We start from the raw sequence: 15612 nt of genomic DNA, 5'->3' as shown, positions 1-15612 counted from the left end.
CATCCACATGCCCATCGGCAAATTGGTCACCATCTCGATTAAGCTGCAACCCCTCCCTCCTTTCTGATGTGCATGATAGGAAGGGGTCCTTGCATTGATACTAACCTTGCTATTTATACATCAGTTTCTTCCATGTGTTTTCGTCTCTAAAATGATTTAGAACATATAGCATTGTTATAATCGTTAAAGATAGTTCTATTGCATGTGGTGTTGCGCGATAGTGGGAGGTCAAGCAACAGTGGCGTGAAGACTATTAGCACTACGACGATGGTCGCTAGTATAACAGATCGATGGTGGTTGGGCTTTTTCGGTGGTAGATCAACACGCTTATGATAGTTATGCTAGCTTGGTGGTTGAAAAAGTGGTGGCCAATTGAGAGAAGACACAAAAGAGGATTCGAAAAGGAGAACATGAGAATGGGTGCCAATCTAGTCTCTATTGATCTAGATATACCGACATAAAGACCATTTGTATTATTATTATTATTACTACTCCTAGTAATAGCAGTAGCAGTAGTAGTATATCAAGTCGTTTGATTCATATGTGTGATTATTATACACTATTAATGGTCCTTACTTACTGGTCAATTATGTAGCTATTTGCTTATAGTAAGTCATTTTGAACCTTCTAATCTAATGTTAAGACCGTTTTTATATAATTGTTAATTGATCTTCGTTTATTTATACATAAGAGAGAGGAAAGAGGAGAGACAGCGAAGTTTAATAAACAGCGTGAATTACTAAAACTCAAATGAAGTGAATATTTTATTCATGAGATTATATTTCAATGACCAAAATATAAAACAATTAGGTGTAACTACTTCGTGAAACACGATCATCCTCATTTCTAGCTCATTGCATAATCAAATCCCAATATGATATTTCAGTTAAGCATGTAGTTGTGTATAGTTGAATTTGTTAAATATAAATAAATAAAGTGATTTATTAATTAGTAAAGCACATGAAATAAGGCATAGAAAACAAGATCATGTTTTCACACCTTGAGCATTGAAAGCGATCCCATCTTTTTTTATAAAATAAGAAAAATTAGATGGTGGGATGTTGCCAGGTGTTCGGTACGTACTAACAACACACAAATATATAAATTAACACATTCCATCTCTACCACCATTCGATCTCACATCACATCTATCTAACGTCTACCCTACTCTTTTCTCTCAACATAACAATGGAAACTAATAAGCAGCCAAAACAAGGCGGACTGGCCATCGCAAAACCGTCAAGGTTTAACCGGATCTGTGTCTTCTGTGGGAGCAGCGCAGGCAACAACCCCGTCTACCGGCAAGCTGCGATCCAACTTGGCAACCAATTGGTACGTGCATATACTTTATCAAAATTATGATAACATGTACATATATGTACATATGTTCTAAGATAACTGAACTACATATCATCTATATTTCTTTTTTTATGTTTTTTCGTTATTTTTTACTTTTAATACTCAATTTTATGTGGGTGGTCACAAATTATGGGTGTCCCAAATAATTTGTTTTTCTGTTCGTCAATTTATTATACTCAATTACATGCAGTTCAAAAACATGCAAACCAAATTTATATGGGTTTATTTTACTGTAATTAAGATTTTTTTTAAGATTGGTTTTAGAAGCTAAATGTAGGGATTGAACTATTCACCTATTATTTTACATCTTAACCATTTTACCCTCTCTTTAAAATACGAAGACTATTTATTTTTAACTAATGTAGATTCAAAACAAATTATATGATTGTATATATATAGTTGCCTAGTTGGGGATATTTTTGCTTATACCATACTTTCCAAAGCTTTTGTTTATTTTTATTATAACTTGTTAGTTATTATTTATTAGTATTATAATTTTAGTTATCTTTATTATTTTACAGCAAATTTCAAGACTTTTTAAAATAAATATGCCCCGTACGTATGATATGAACCTCAACCTTTAAGTTGTGGGAACACTTCTTAAACAACCTTGATAATTAACATTAATAACTAGCATATTTTACTTACTACAATTATTATATTAATTTTCAGAAATCATTGAAAGAAATCACATAAATTGAGATAAGTTTTGGAGAATGACTTTTTCTTTGTTTGTCCTATGAGTATCCATAAAGCTAAAACTCTACAGACCGTCACATCTCATATATATATATATATATATATATATATATATATAATTGATTTCTTTTGAGAACCGCTTTAAGTTTTTAAGAACTCGAAAAAACTCAACGTAACAATTTTTTTTTGAATTTTTTTACACATGTGTAATACGTAAGTGTAAGTGATGTACAAAAAATTACGGTATTTTTTTACACACCGAATCGACTTATTACACATGTGTAACTAACAGTTAAACTTGTGTAATCATCAAAAATACTTACTCTCTCTCCTGCTTCATTTTTTAATTACATTTAATCTCACCCACATATTTCATGTCATTTAATTAAATGTGTGGTCCAAATTTGAGTTCTTAAAGTTCTTACAACTCAAAATGCTTCTCAAAATATCCCTCCCATATATATATATATATATATATATATATATATATATATATATATAGGGTAAGGATCCTAAGAGAACCCTTTGCAAATTGAGAACTTTGAGAACTATTTTGAACCACTAAAAACACCTTAAAAAAATCATAAAACAAAAAATAATAAAATTTTTAAAAAAGTATAAAAACCAAAATTCTTAAATTTCATTTCGGTTTCATTAAAAAAATAAAAAAAAATACAAAAAAAAACGTTGTATTATACACATATGTATAATTTTATATAATCTTTGGTTACGTAATATACACATATGTACAGTATCATTAATCTTAAATTATACACATGTGTACAAAAAAACATGTAAATATACATATATGTATATATTATACATATGTGTATATAATTTAGCTAAACCGATTTTTTTTTTATGAAACCGGGATGATAAAATAAGAATTTTGGTTTTTATACTTTTTTGATTTTTGTGTTTTTTTTATTTTATGATTTTTTTTTATTTTTAGATTTTTTGTGGTCCAAAATGGTTCTCATAGTTTTCAATTTCAAAAAGGTTCTCTCATGATCCTGATCCTGATCCTATATATATATATATTAATATATATGTGTGTGTGTGTGTTTGGTATGTGGAGACTGGAGCCCTTAAATCCGATTGCTCATCTCACATGAGCAGACTTCATCCACGAACTTTAAATTTGCAATGGTGAAGTTTGTTGCTTGGTTTGTCAGTTCCACATTAGCCGAACCTTGGGAAAGATATATTGCGCTGTGAATGCCCTTAATATGCTTTCTACTTTGGAAACATATAACTCATGATAGACCTCATCAATAACTTTGGTAATCAATAAAACCTTGTAAAGTTTAGCTTATGAAATTAATTAAGACATAAGAACATGAAACCACTATTATACGGAATATTTACAGGTTATCTTTCATCTGAAAGTGTAACATATAGGTCGACTTCCACGTGGTGAACTCGATTCTCATACAAGTTGTGCGAAAATTATGCATATTTTTAAATTGTTTACATAAATTATATATGGGATCCATAGTATATGTATTTATTATAGATCGACTTGACAAGATTAATTAGTGCAATTAGTCCAGTGGAATGCTGACACGTAAGTAAACCTTGGCTCACATTTTCTCTTTGTTAATACTTATTAAAATAATAATAATCATAATAATAAAATGTTTAGATTTTTAAACAAATAAAGTTATTATTACCAATATATAAAACCGTTAGTAACGTGAAGTGTTAAGAGACATGATTACGTGATTGATTATTAGGCTGAGGGGTGTGGGGCTTCAACGGGGGCGCTAGAGCCCCTCCGCTCGCGCCCCCAGGCGCGACCACCACACCACCAGGCGCTAGCCAGGGCGCTAACGGGGCGCGAGCACGAAAATCCAAGCAGGCGTGATGGGATTAGCGGCAGAGGAAGGCATAAAGTGGCATAGGGGAGTGTGCAAAGACCCGTTGGTGGTGTTTAAAAGAGCCGTTGGCTCTTATTTAATTAAAAAAAAACCTTTTTTTCATCTATAAAATACCCCATTTCACCCATATCAATCACCACAACTTCAAAATAAAACCCAAAATCAACCCATCTTCCCAACTTTTTTTTAAAAAAATGGCTGGAAATTGGTACCCAAACCTAGATTCAGATTATATTGACGACGATTTATGGTCGTCACCGCACCAACCGATGTTTTATTCGGGGCCGCAGGAATCATCCGGCTTTCAACCATCCAACATACAACCGTCTCCTAACTTTGTTGTTCCGGAGACACAAGAATCACACGGTGAAGCTACGGGACCAAGAAGACGCGTCCACCGGAAAAACAAGTTGCAACGGACGGGTCGGGACTGGCTTCGACTCCGAGGACGAAACGGAAAACCACTCCGTGGTCATCGGATGAGAAGGAAGCCTTGTGTCGGGCTTGGATAGTCATTTATGAGGATCGGCGTTGCGGTAATTGTTTTAACGTTTTTAAAAATGATTTTTAATAAAAAAGTTAAATAAAAAAGTTAAATGGAAATCTAATTTATTTATTCATTTTGAAGCCGACTACCAAAAGAGCAAGATTTTTTGGACAAAGGTTAGGGAGACGTTCTATACGCTCGTTGGGAGTACAGAGCGGAACGCCGATATGATTTCGGGTCGGTGGTCCGACATCAGAAAATTTGTCGGCTTGTTTACTAATCTTTTCAACAGGAACAGCGGTCGTATGAGACCAAGTGGCAGTGATGATTTGGCGGTTTACAATTTCACGGTCGAAGAGTGGAAGCAGGAGTGTTTACGGAGGTATGGGACGGTGAAGACGTGGGACGATTTAAAGTTGTGTGAGAGGTTGAAAAGGTGTTCCAAGTGGGTTGAGCTGGTGGCGCCGGACGTTGATTCGGAAGTACGGCCGAAACGGACTAAAACTAGTTCGTCTGGAGCGTATAGCACTTCAATCGGGTCGGATTGCCGCTTTGGATTCGACCTAAACATTGCGGAGGAGGAAACGTCTTCACCGCCGAGGAGGCGGCCATTGGGAAGGGACGCCAAGGGGAAAAAACCGGCTGAGGGGGAAGCCGTAAACATCGCCAATCTTGTTGAATCCCTCAATAAATTCAACAAAACCATGGAGGTGGTCTCTAATGACAAAAAGGAAAAAAGTCGAATGAGTGATTTGTCATACAGAAAAAACTGGTAAAAGTCGCTTTTACAAGTTTTGTCATACAGAATGATATCGTTTTATAAGAAAAAAATAATTTTTTTACAAATTTGAAAAAATACAGATAGGATTGTTGAACGTAGATGGGTACTACAACTCACTGCTATCATTCATAGACAAGGCAGTTGATGAAGGTTTTGTTACCCCCGATGCCCGTCGGATAATTGTCTCAGCTCAAACCGCTCATGAACTCTTGTCCAAGCTTGAGGTAAGATAACCGCATACACGTATGACTGGAACAGTAGCTTTTCAACCGACTTCAAACAGGATCTTTACATTTAACTACTTTTCCAAACACAATTTGAGGGCTTAAATAGATTTATCTTTTTCTAAATTTTAAGTTTATATGTTCAAAAAAATAGAAGGAATTTAAATGTCATTATAATTTGAAAGAGAGGCTTTTATAACATAACTATTAATATTTGTAATACTTTTTAAAAACAATATCTAATTGTCAAAATTTTCAAACAATCAGTTATACGAGCCGGAGAACCAGACGGGAGTCAAGTCAAGCTGGGAAATGGAGCAACAATTGGATTATTCTTCAAAGTCGGAGTTTGCGCGTTGACTTAAACGCATCTGTACAAACCCCAAACTTGAGCATATTAACAAGCTTGGATATGTTGTCTTATTTTATAGTCTCATGTGTCATACGTACGTGTATTGTAGAGTTATATTATATAACATAATATTACGATACAATACACGTAAGACAAAAATGAGACATAAAACTAAGAATAATATGTCATCTAATTAACAATACAATATACCGAGAGTGGCAACACATTACAAATATTTGTTTTGATTTCTAAACTCTAGATAGATTACAAGTGTGTTTTTGAATTTGTTACTATGTATATTCATTTATGTCAAGTGATATGATGATAGGAAGATGTATATGAGAAAAATATATATATATTGTATTTTATTATTTTTTAAATATCCTTAATCAATTAGTTATATTGGTTGTATACTTCAAACTCTATAATATCTGTGGAATAATAGAACAAAATTATAGTGTTTTCGAACCTATGTGTATGTGAAGTTGCTATATTTTGCCATGTATAGAATCCATATTGTCCTTAACATATCTCAAGACCATTCTCACATTTCCTCTGATATTATTACAATGAAAACCACTATGAAAAGTTGGGGCCATATACAAATTGAATATAAACTTATAATTGGACTTTGCTATCTCAACCTATTAACTATTGAACACGTTGATTTGGGTTATATTATGTCTTTAAAGAGTCAAATAAAAAAAGTAACTAACATCAAAATAGGGTGAAAGTCACCAAAGTATTCTTGTATTGTATATGACCTCCAAAACAACCTTATTTGTATAAAAGCATTTTAAATTTCCCAAAAATGAAATTTTTTGGGCCAACCCAACCCGAATCTTTTGGCTTAGTAAAATTTACCTATTTTGACCCGTTACCTAACTTGTCCATATTGCCGCTTCACTTAACAACCATAAGTAGAAACATCATTCACTTGAAGGATTTAGGCACGGATGAAGCTGAAACCAATCCCGATAGAAGGCCAACAAGGACCGCGCTATTATATGTACTCGGTTCACCTTGTATAGAGTTGTTGCGCGAGTCCACATACTTATCATTCTTGGATGGCCCACCAACAAGCGCCCCAGTTGCCACATTTGGGTTCGGTTCACTGGATTTGAGCCACTTCCAACCATTTTTGCATCCGGTGGTCGCATCAGCAGGGATTGAGGCTCCCCTATGGTGCGCATATTGTGGGTAGTCATCACCATATCCAACCAGATAACTCATCTTCATTGGATTGTCTCCCAATACATAATCAACCTATCACACCTTTTATCATTATTATAATTATTATTAATTACTAGAATATAGTGTTTAAGTAAAGATAAAGGTGGTAGAACAAGCAGGTCAGATCGGTTTGGTGACGGGTTAAAATCATCATCATCATCATCGTACTCAGTATATCCCATCATCATACTCATTATATCGTGCTCAGTATATCCCATCAATAGCAAAACTATGGTAGTGTCTGAGGAGGGTAAGATGTAGACAGCCTTACCTCAACCCCATAGGGATAGAGAGGCTGCTTCCGGTGAGACCCCCGGCTCGATAGTAGTTTTGCATCAAGCCTTGGACATAAGACACATAACACACAATCATTGGGACACTGGCTGATTGGTGCATGTACCGTTGTCTTTCGGCTATCAACGCCACCACATGATGCCTGATTAACCTTCCGCCACTTTTAATGTTATTTTCACGAGATTAGTAAAATAACGTCAAAATTAGTGCAATTTAATTTTGCCCACCCAAGGGTTCACACATATATACATTATATGTACGCACCGCAAGCAGGGCGTGACAGGTTAAAATGAGTTCATGTTTATAAATGCAATATAAAGTTTAGTGTAATTAACTCAAAAAGAATTAAAACATTGTAAATAGTAAGACCATATAGTTTGAATACATATTAGCACCTCTTTTATTATTAGTGAATGTTCAACATTTGACCCGTCATCAGTTTGACCCATTCCCATATAAACGAGTTTAACAAGCCATACCTGTGATATTGCGAACTCACGAAGATCAGATGGTGAGAACGATTCTGAATCACATTCGAGTTTTGGTGTGTCAGATGAAAGCATGTAATCACTGAATAAAACAGCTAAAAATGTAGAAGCTACCGGTTGTTGCAAAGCATGCCACTTGCTAACCCATATTAGGCCGCCTGCGTTATTAATTAAAATTTTGTTCTTATATATGGGTTGGATTGGCTCACAAATACATTCCTTTATGAATTTGAGAGTTAATTACACGGATGGTCCCTATGGTTTGCTTATATTTCATATAAAGTCCTCACTTTTATAAATTTGAAGTGGATTAAGGATAGATTAATTTTCATGTTAAACTTAAAGCAAATGACCAAAATAGCCTTATAAATAAAAAGTCAGTTAAATTAGATTTTAAATTGATATTAAAATGGACGGCCACCGTATGTATTAAAATAATAAAAGCTTGAATATATTTTGATATTAAGTAGGTCCCTTCTATTTCACTATACAAGGGTATTTTGGTCATTTCTTTAAAACTTAATAAGAGTTAACCTCTATCCACTCCAAAGACCATTTTTGTTCTGGGTGAGTGAGCGGTAGAGACTTAACTAGTAATTTTAGAAAAGTTGGGACTAATCTGCTATATGGGCCGGCCTACCACATGACCATCCGCGTAAGTAACTCTAAAGTTTGTAAAACAGTTAATGCTGAAGTATGATTATAAAAGCTAAGTTTATAAAACAAATAATGCCCAAGTATGATTAAAAAAGCTATGTTATTACAAAAGAATCTAATCTTTTCAAATACACTTCAAATGACTTACAAATCATTTGACCCATTGACCCTTTTATGACCCGTAAAAGTTACCTTTTGTTCTGCTTGATGAAGCCGATGGAGAATTTGGTAAGAGGCTGCACATTATAGATTCGGCTGTCTTTCGGTACTCACCTATATTTTCCATATCTGAGGCATCTTCAGGACCAAAAAAACTTACCCGGGACAATAGAACCTGCACACAATCCAAATAGTTTTAGGGCCCAAATTCATTAATCATTACTTTGAGCGAATCTTAAAAAAGCTCAAACATTTCAGGCCGAAATGTAAACCAAAAACTGACACATAACCGAACTGAACCCATACAAAAAATGAAAAGCAGACAATCGTCTAAAACCAAAAGGCAGAAACCTCAGTTTTGGTACGGTATGAACCCAAAACCGACCCATGAGCACCCCTATTCTTTTTAGGCCCGTTAACTATTCTTTTTAATTATACAGTTTTAATGAAGAATGAATGATAGAAATGTTTACATGAGTTCCAGGTAACTTATCATCCCAACTAAACCAACTAGGATTTCCCCAATTAGCATAATCTTTTCCATCTTCTCCAGTCACAAACTCAAGATACGTGCTATCTTTCGTTGCATGATATAACCAACTCGCAGCCCACAAAAGCTCGTCCCCATAACCGGTTGAGTTGTAATAATCTTGAACTTCAGGGATGCTTTTGCTATAGGTCCCTCTATGCTCATTGGCAAAACTAAACAAGTCCTCTGCATGTTGTAGTAGCAAACTTGAATATTTTGAGTCGGTGGATTTGAACACTAGTGATGCAGAAGCCATTGCTGCTGCGGTTTCAGCAGCAATGTCTGACCCCGGTTTTGAAGTGGTTAGTTTTGTGAGCGGGCGTTTCTCAGTCATGGCTTCGGGCCTGTCCCAACATTCATGATCTGCAATGGGATCACCCACCTGAAAAGAATTGATGATTTTGTTTTATTGTTGTTGTGTTAGGGTTGTTCAAAGATAAACGGGCTATCTCGAGCCGACTCGAGCTTTTACAAGCTAAGAACAAGCTCAAGCTCGTTAAGATAAAAGAACCGAGCCTAAGCCAAGGTAAGCTGGCTTGTTTTAACTAAAGCCCAAATTTTAATATATATAGATTATAACCCAAATTTTAATATACATATATTATAAATGTTGTAGTTTATTGATTATGCATCAAGTGTATGTGAAAAAACAAATTTTTTTCTAAAAATATATATCAACATGTGTAGAAAATATAAACTAAATTAAAAAATAAAGGAGTGACGAGCCACTAGCCACGAGCCAACTCGAGCATTTTTATGAGCCATGCTAAAGCTCAGCATTTCAACTCATCAAGATAAACAAGCCAAGCCCGAGCCAACGTAGCTCGGCTCGGCTCGGCTTGATTACAGCCCTATTGTTGCTTAGAGTATAGGATATGTTAGGTAATGGGTCAAAACAGGCTTAGATATAAAAAAAACAAGTGACATTTTGTATGGGTCAAATCTGACTACAAAAGTAATAATATTTTAATAATAATAATAATAATAATCTAAATTTTTGAACAAAATAACTGGAACTTTTGTTTTTTAGGAAGTAACCTGGATGTAAAGCACATCATGTTTAGGATGAGCATTAACAAGATAATCAGTGATCCATTTAAGCGAGTCTTTAGCAGACTGCAACTGATCGACCGACTCCATATTCTCTCCATACTCAAGAATAGCCCAAGAAAGCACAGTAGCAGTAAATGCCATTGGAAACCCAAACTTCATATGATCTCCCGCGTCATACATTCCCTTCGAAAGATCCAAATTCGCATCTTTCCCGTCTTCTAAACCCGAATCACCCCTCCATGATATCTTATTGTTCACCAACTTACCAGCTACAAAATAATAGTATCCAGATAACACAGTGTAAAGTTATGAAAACTGAATTGCAGAGGAGATTACAATAGAGATGTAAGCTGCTCACGTGGGCTCAATACTAGTAAACCTGTTCCAATACTCCCCGCATTCAGAGCGGTAGAAAATCGAACACTCAGACCAGAAAAACAACTAAAAAAAGAAACATAAAAGAATGAAAAAAGAAAACCAGTTACAATCTCGGTCCTTAACTTGTAGGTCCAAAATTCAGCCAAAAACCCGCAATTTCTTGATTTTGCCAAAAACAATAATCCATATACTTGAACCGAATTGCATTCAATTCAACAAGTATAAAGATATCTAGAGATGTAAACTGGGTCCTTGGGCTCGATTCTAATGAACTCTTAACTATTTATACGTTCCAATACATAGAGAACCAAAAAAGCAACAAAGCAAAGCATACTAAAACTAACATATTTAAAACTTAAGATGCATGAAAGAGAATATGCAATTTTCAAGGCACGGGATCGATAAACACTTTATTATTGCAAGAGAAAACTGACTCAAAAACTCATTACAATAATTATGTATTGATCACGCAATTAGAGCCTCTACTCAGGCCTTTTATTTGCAACAATCATAAAAGAATACGGTGTGAAATAGGTAAATCATGAAGGATTAAACGGCCAACCTTACATTTTTGGATATCGAAGAACTGCATAGCGATTTTGAGGGCATCACCGTATTTCTTAGAATTAGCACCGGGACGAATCCCCAACTGCTTCCCGTAATTATGCACCACCGCGAATGCGGCCACTCCCAATGCAACCAACACAATCAAAACCCCAATAATAATAGTACAGCCTCGAGATTTCTTTTGCTGGCCCATCATCAATATTAATATTAATCCCCGGGGTTGAATAAAATCAAAGGATTGAAATTCGATTTGAACGGTTGAAGGTGTTTAATTGACCCAATATGCTGCATTGATTTGTAACAATAATTAATATCGTTTGATTCAATAGCTATGTTTTTGTCACTCTGGATTGATGTTTGACGAATGAAAGGGATGAATGGACAGATTGAAGCATGGAGAAAATAATATTCATTTTGGAAGTTTGAAATTTAAATTACCGTTTCCACTTTCCCCGCCATTATCCTTTTCATAAATTACCTATTTTTAGCCGTTACTAATCACGTGTGTGGTGGTGTGTACACCAAGCTAGAGTTCAAGCTTCTGAAATTCTAACGAGTCAAGCACAGGTATTATCAGGCTCGGCTCAACTCGGTTATCCCTCTAGTCATGGCCCATGGCCATGGATAACAGTTCTAGCCTTAATTGGATCTTATTAAGCAAACCAATTTACAATTTCAAGTAATTAAATATGAAATTACTCAACTTACGAAGTATGCATTTCGTATTAAGGAAATGTGTCCTGCATTTGCATACAACAATGCAAATCATCTTGCAAAATTAAAACAAAATACTATTCATTTGAATTTTGCTGCATATAATTCCATTAAAAGTCAAATATGTTCAAACAACATTCCAAACAGCAAAACTAATAATAAAAGTCATATAACGTAAATTCTTGATAATCGGTACATTCAGCTACAAAATTTTAAGTATTATATCAATATTATGTTTCAACTTCTGTAGAAATCAAGCATTTCTTCTTCCACGGGATGAGTTTTGCCAACTATTGTGAGGGAATGAAGAGGCGGACCAAAGTCAACCGACCTTAACTGCTTCATTGAACCCGCCACCACCATTTGATTCTCGCTTCCTAGCCGCGCAAAACCGACACAAAGAGTGTCTTCACCGTAAGCTGTCAGATACAAACAAAATGTACGTCACAAGATTTCTTTAATTTTTTACTATTATAGGATATTTGACACTGTCGTAAGTAATATTCAAACATCTTTATGAAGCCATGTCCATGTGTTATATTTATACAAATAAAACCAACTGTTAGTTACTTTTTCTGAAAAATGAAAATTACTATTCCGTTTCGGTTATACCTCGTTACAAAACAAAAACGAACTTGATTACCAGACCGGCAGACCACACCGAACTAGTTTGAACGTTTGAAATTGGATTTATGGCACAAGTTCATAAATAAGTAGTTAACATAAACATTATACCAAAAGCGTAAGGCTCAAATTCATTATATTGGGCTATTTTTCTTCAGACCATAACATTTTAAGCCAAAATGTAAAACCAAAAACCGACCCATAACTGAGCCCATGCATAAATCCGAAAACTGAATAACCAAAACCAAATCTTCGGTTTGGTGCGATCTGAGCCGAAAACTTACCGCCTTCTCCACGTAGTTGTTCGACCTCTAAAAGCTGATCAATAGCAACACCAATTGTCATAAAACTTGGAGGCTCATACTGTTTTTTCCCTCTGAAATATTATTTGAAAAACATAAAGTTTCTTACAAACGACATTAGCGTTCTGCTAGAAACTAGAAAGAAACGGAGCTATAGGTTTGGTTTTTATATGCTTACCTGCATAATGATTCCAAAGATGGTTCTTTAACACGTATATCTGCAATGCAAGTTGGTTAATAGGGTTTGGGTCAAATAAGTTTTGGTCAGGTTGCGTTGACCCGTAAAAACGCTTTTGTCTTTGGTCTTAATTTTTCAAAATAACTAGTTTGTTTGTTAAATATGATCATACCAATTTAAAGAATAAACTACACGAATGGTCCCTGTGGTAAGACCATACTGCAGGCTTGGTCCTTTTCAGAAATTACACGAATAGTCCATATGGTTTAGTCCAGGGTTGTTTTTTTTTAAGTATAAGGGTACGATGGTCGTTTCACATTATATTAACATAATTTTAAACACCTGTTGGTAAAACAAAGAACGAAAACCACAATACAGCCTCAAGACAGAGACCACTGTGTAATTAGGCTTGTGGAGGAACAAAAAGAACACGAACAGAGCATCTTCGTGTTTGCGTTTAACTTTCACCGAATAAATGATCGAACACAAACAATTAAACGAACAAGGTTTTCTTGTTCATGTTCGTTCGTTTAGAAAATGAGTGTGATCGTCTTCATTTGTTAATAACATAAACGAATGGTTCACAAACGAACGAACACCAACTAAAAGTAAATGTAACTATCTGTTGGGTCTAAAATTAATAAATCTAGAGTAAATTGTAATGGGTGATATTATAAATTCATACAACTAGAGTAAACCTTAACGACCTAAAAAAGTTAAAGTGAATATATGCACTAAAACAAATATAAACTAACGAACATGTTTGTTCATATAACTATCATTTATTGAATAAACAAACTTCTCGCCAAATAGTTCATGGAGGGTTTGATTTATTTACAAGCCTACGTGTAATTACCTATTTACCTTAAATAACAAGATTATAAGAATAGCAATATAATTATTACCTAATAAACACAAAGTATGTAGTCCAAGCCCTCGATTTTTCTGAATTTTCTCATAAAAACTGTCGGGCCTCCATGTTTCGGTGAAGAATGGTAAAGAAACCGTCTCTCCATAACGGTAAAGTTGTAAACCACACACTCCAACCGCATTCATAACCGAAGCGTTATATATCACCTTAACTTCCACATCCAATTTCTTTGCACGTACCACTAGATCACTGTGTGTTGTGGCTCTGTTTTCACAAATATTTTTATTGGTGATTAAAAAACTGTAATATAAAGTTTGAACTCACATGTAATGTAAGAATGTGAACACTGGAAAAAATTATATAATGGAACAAAATTAAGATTGTAGAAACTATCTTTGACTTTATTTCTTGTAATATGTTGTTGCCCGAGGGGTGTAAACGAGTCGAGCCGAGCCCAAACTCACCTAAGCCCGAGCTCAGCTCGTTTAATTTAAGAGAGCTTGAACTCAGCTCATATCGAACTCTGTCTAAAGCTCGAGTTTGGCTTGATGATAATCTTTTAAGCCCGAGGTCGTCGTTTATAATTTATTAAATATTTAATTATGTTATTTATATACGTATATAACTATTTATATTTATACATATATATATATATACATATATTTATAATTTAAATTTAATATATATAACATAATGTACATTATTTCATTATTTTTGTCATAAGTATATGTATAATAATATTTATTATTTGATTGTATAATATTTATTATTTAATTGTGTATTTATTATAATGAAAAATTAAATTTATTATATTTGCATAAATAATAGGCTCATTTAGGCTCGCAAGCCGCAAGTCAAAGAACGTATGGTTACCCAAAAGGATCTCCAACAACAAGGAAAGAAACATCAAACTCACGAGCCCCCGACAACATATCATCCACCTTTTCCTCCACAAATTCCCTGTCTGCAACAATAAGCGGCTTCCCATACAATTTTTCCTATAACAAAAGTATATCAGTTTAAGCTTCAAATGATTACTTAGAATGCAAATTAACCACAAAAAATTATAAGAAAAAAAAAATCAAAGAGTGGGTTTATTTTGTTGTTGTTCTTTGAGGATGATGAGTGTATAACAAATAGTCATCAGATTACAACAATTAAGAATAAGACGGTCATGTAATCGCATTAAAAACAAGTAGCTCTTGGTTTAACTTTGATAACAGTTATGTCACCGTCTCTCTCTTACGTTAGCACAGTATACAAGTGTTTATGCATTACTTATATTTTTGTTACCAGCATTTATGTTTTACTTAAATTCGGTTGCAGTACCCAATCTGTGAATAAAACTCATTCAACTATTTCCTAATAATAATAATAATAAGGGTTGTAAGAAGTAGAAGTAATTACGAGGGTGGAGATGCCGAAAGAGAGAAGAGAAGTGTACGATTCGATGTACACTTTCTCACTTTTCTTCACGGCTTCTAATCCTCTCAGGGTAATATCCTTCTCGTCTCCCAATCCAAGTCCAATAATATACAACATCTTCTTCAACCTCTTTGCTTTCTTCTCTGCTGTAATGGATTCAGTTGCAGCAGGATGAGCTGCTTCTGCAACAAAGAAGCTTTAAACCCTAACCCTACTTATAATATAACTACATAATACTATGTATTAATAATAATATAATGCTCGCTTATTAAAAATGTCGATATGTCCGAGTGGTTAAGGAGACAGACTTGAAATCTGTTGGGCTTCGCCCGCGCAGGTTCGAACCCTGCTGTCGACG

The 15612-nt window shown here is 34.6% G+C and overlaps 2 protein-coding genes and 1 non-coding gene across 3 annotated transcripts; 1 reads left to right on the top strand and 2 right to left on the bottom strand.

The window, feature by feature from the left end:
• Positions 1 to 6715: 6715 nt before the first annotated feature.
• LOC143629907 (endoglucanase 2-like) lies at positions 6716 to 11333 on the bottom strand. Its single transcript, XM_077099055.1, has 6 exons — positions 11141 to 11333; positions 10181 to 10464; positions 9087 to 9524; positions 8647 to 8788; positions 7789 to 7955; positions 6716 to 7048 (listed from the first exon to the last, which is right to left on the bottom strand). The coding sequence occupies exons 1-6, from the start codon at positions 11331 to 11333 to the stop codon at positions 6716 to 6718; spliced, it is 1557 nt and encodes a 518-aa protein (XP_076955170.1).
• Positions 11334 to 12038: 705 nt separating this feature from the next.
• LOC143629914 (putative diphthine methyl ester synthase) lies at positions 12039 to 15371 on the bottom strand. The gene is made up of 6 exons (XM_077099061.1): positions 15237 to 15371; positions 14703 to 14827; positions 13864 to 14093; positions 12959 to 12998; positions 12763 to 12854; positions 12039 to 12273 (listed from the first exon to the last, which is right to left on the bottom strand). Exons 1-6 carry the CDS (start codon positions 15369 to 15371, stop codon positions 12092 to 12094), a joined length of 804 nt encoding a protein of 267 aa, XP_076955176.1. The 3' UTR covers positions 12039 to 12091.
• Positions 15372 to 15530: 159 nt separating this feature from the next.
• On the top strand, positions 15531 to 15612 carry TRNAS-UGA (transfer RNA serine (anticodon UGA)). The gene has a single exon. It is a non-coding gene; the product is annotated as a tRNA-Ser (tRNA).

Source organism: Bidens hawaiensis, unplaced genomic scaffold (genome assembly GCF_021521415.1).
Source record: "Bidens hawaiensis isolate Kalapana, Puna unplaced genomic scaffold, B.hawaiensis_p1.1 tig00005482_1, whole genome shotgun sequence".
Lineage (NCBI taxonomy): Eukaryota > Viridiplantae > Streptophyta > Magnoliopsida > Asterales > Asteraceae > Bidens > Bidens hawaiensis.
The sequence above is the reverse complement of the archived record's forward strand: the minus strand, read 5'-3'. Positions and strand labels throughout refer to the sequence as shown.

Coding starts and splice junctions, on each gene's coding strand:
- LOC143629907 (XM_077099055.1), bottom strand. CDS start 11,333: ATGGGCCAGCAAAAGAAATCTCGAGGCTGTACTATTATTATTGGGGTT. Junction 7,956..8,646: donor TTCATCAAGCAGAACAAAAG/GTAACTTTTACG, acceptor TTAATAACGCAG/GCGGCCTAATATGGGTTAGC. Junction 7,049..7,788: donor GTGAGTTCGCAATATCACAG/GTATGGCTTGTT, acceptor AAGGTGTGATAG/GTTGATTATGTATTGGGAGA.
- LOC143629914 (XM_077099061.1), bottom strand. CDS start 15,371: ATGTTGTATATTATTGGACTTGGATTGGGAGACGAGAAGGATATTACC. Junction 14,094..14,702: donor GTTGTTGGAGATCCTTTTGG/GTAACCATACGT, acceptor TTGTGAAAACAG/AGCCACAACACACAGTGATC. Junction 12,855..12,958: donor TCTTTGGAATCATTATGCAG/GTAAGCATATAA, acceptor ATAATATTTCAG/AGGGAAAAAACAGTATGAGC.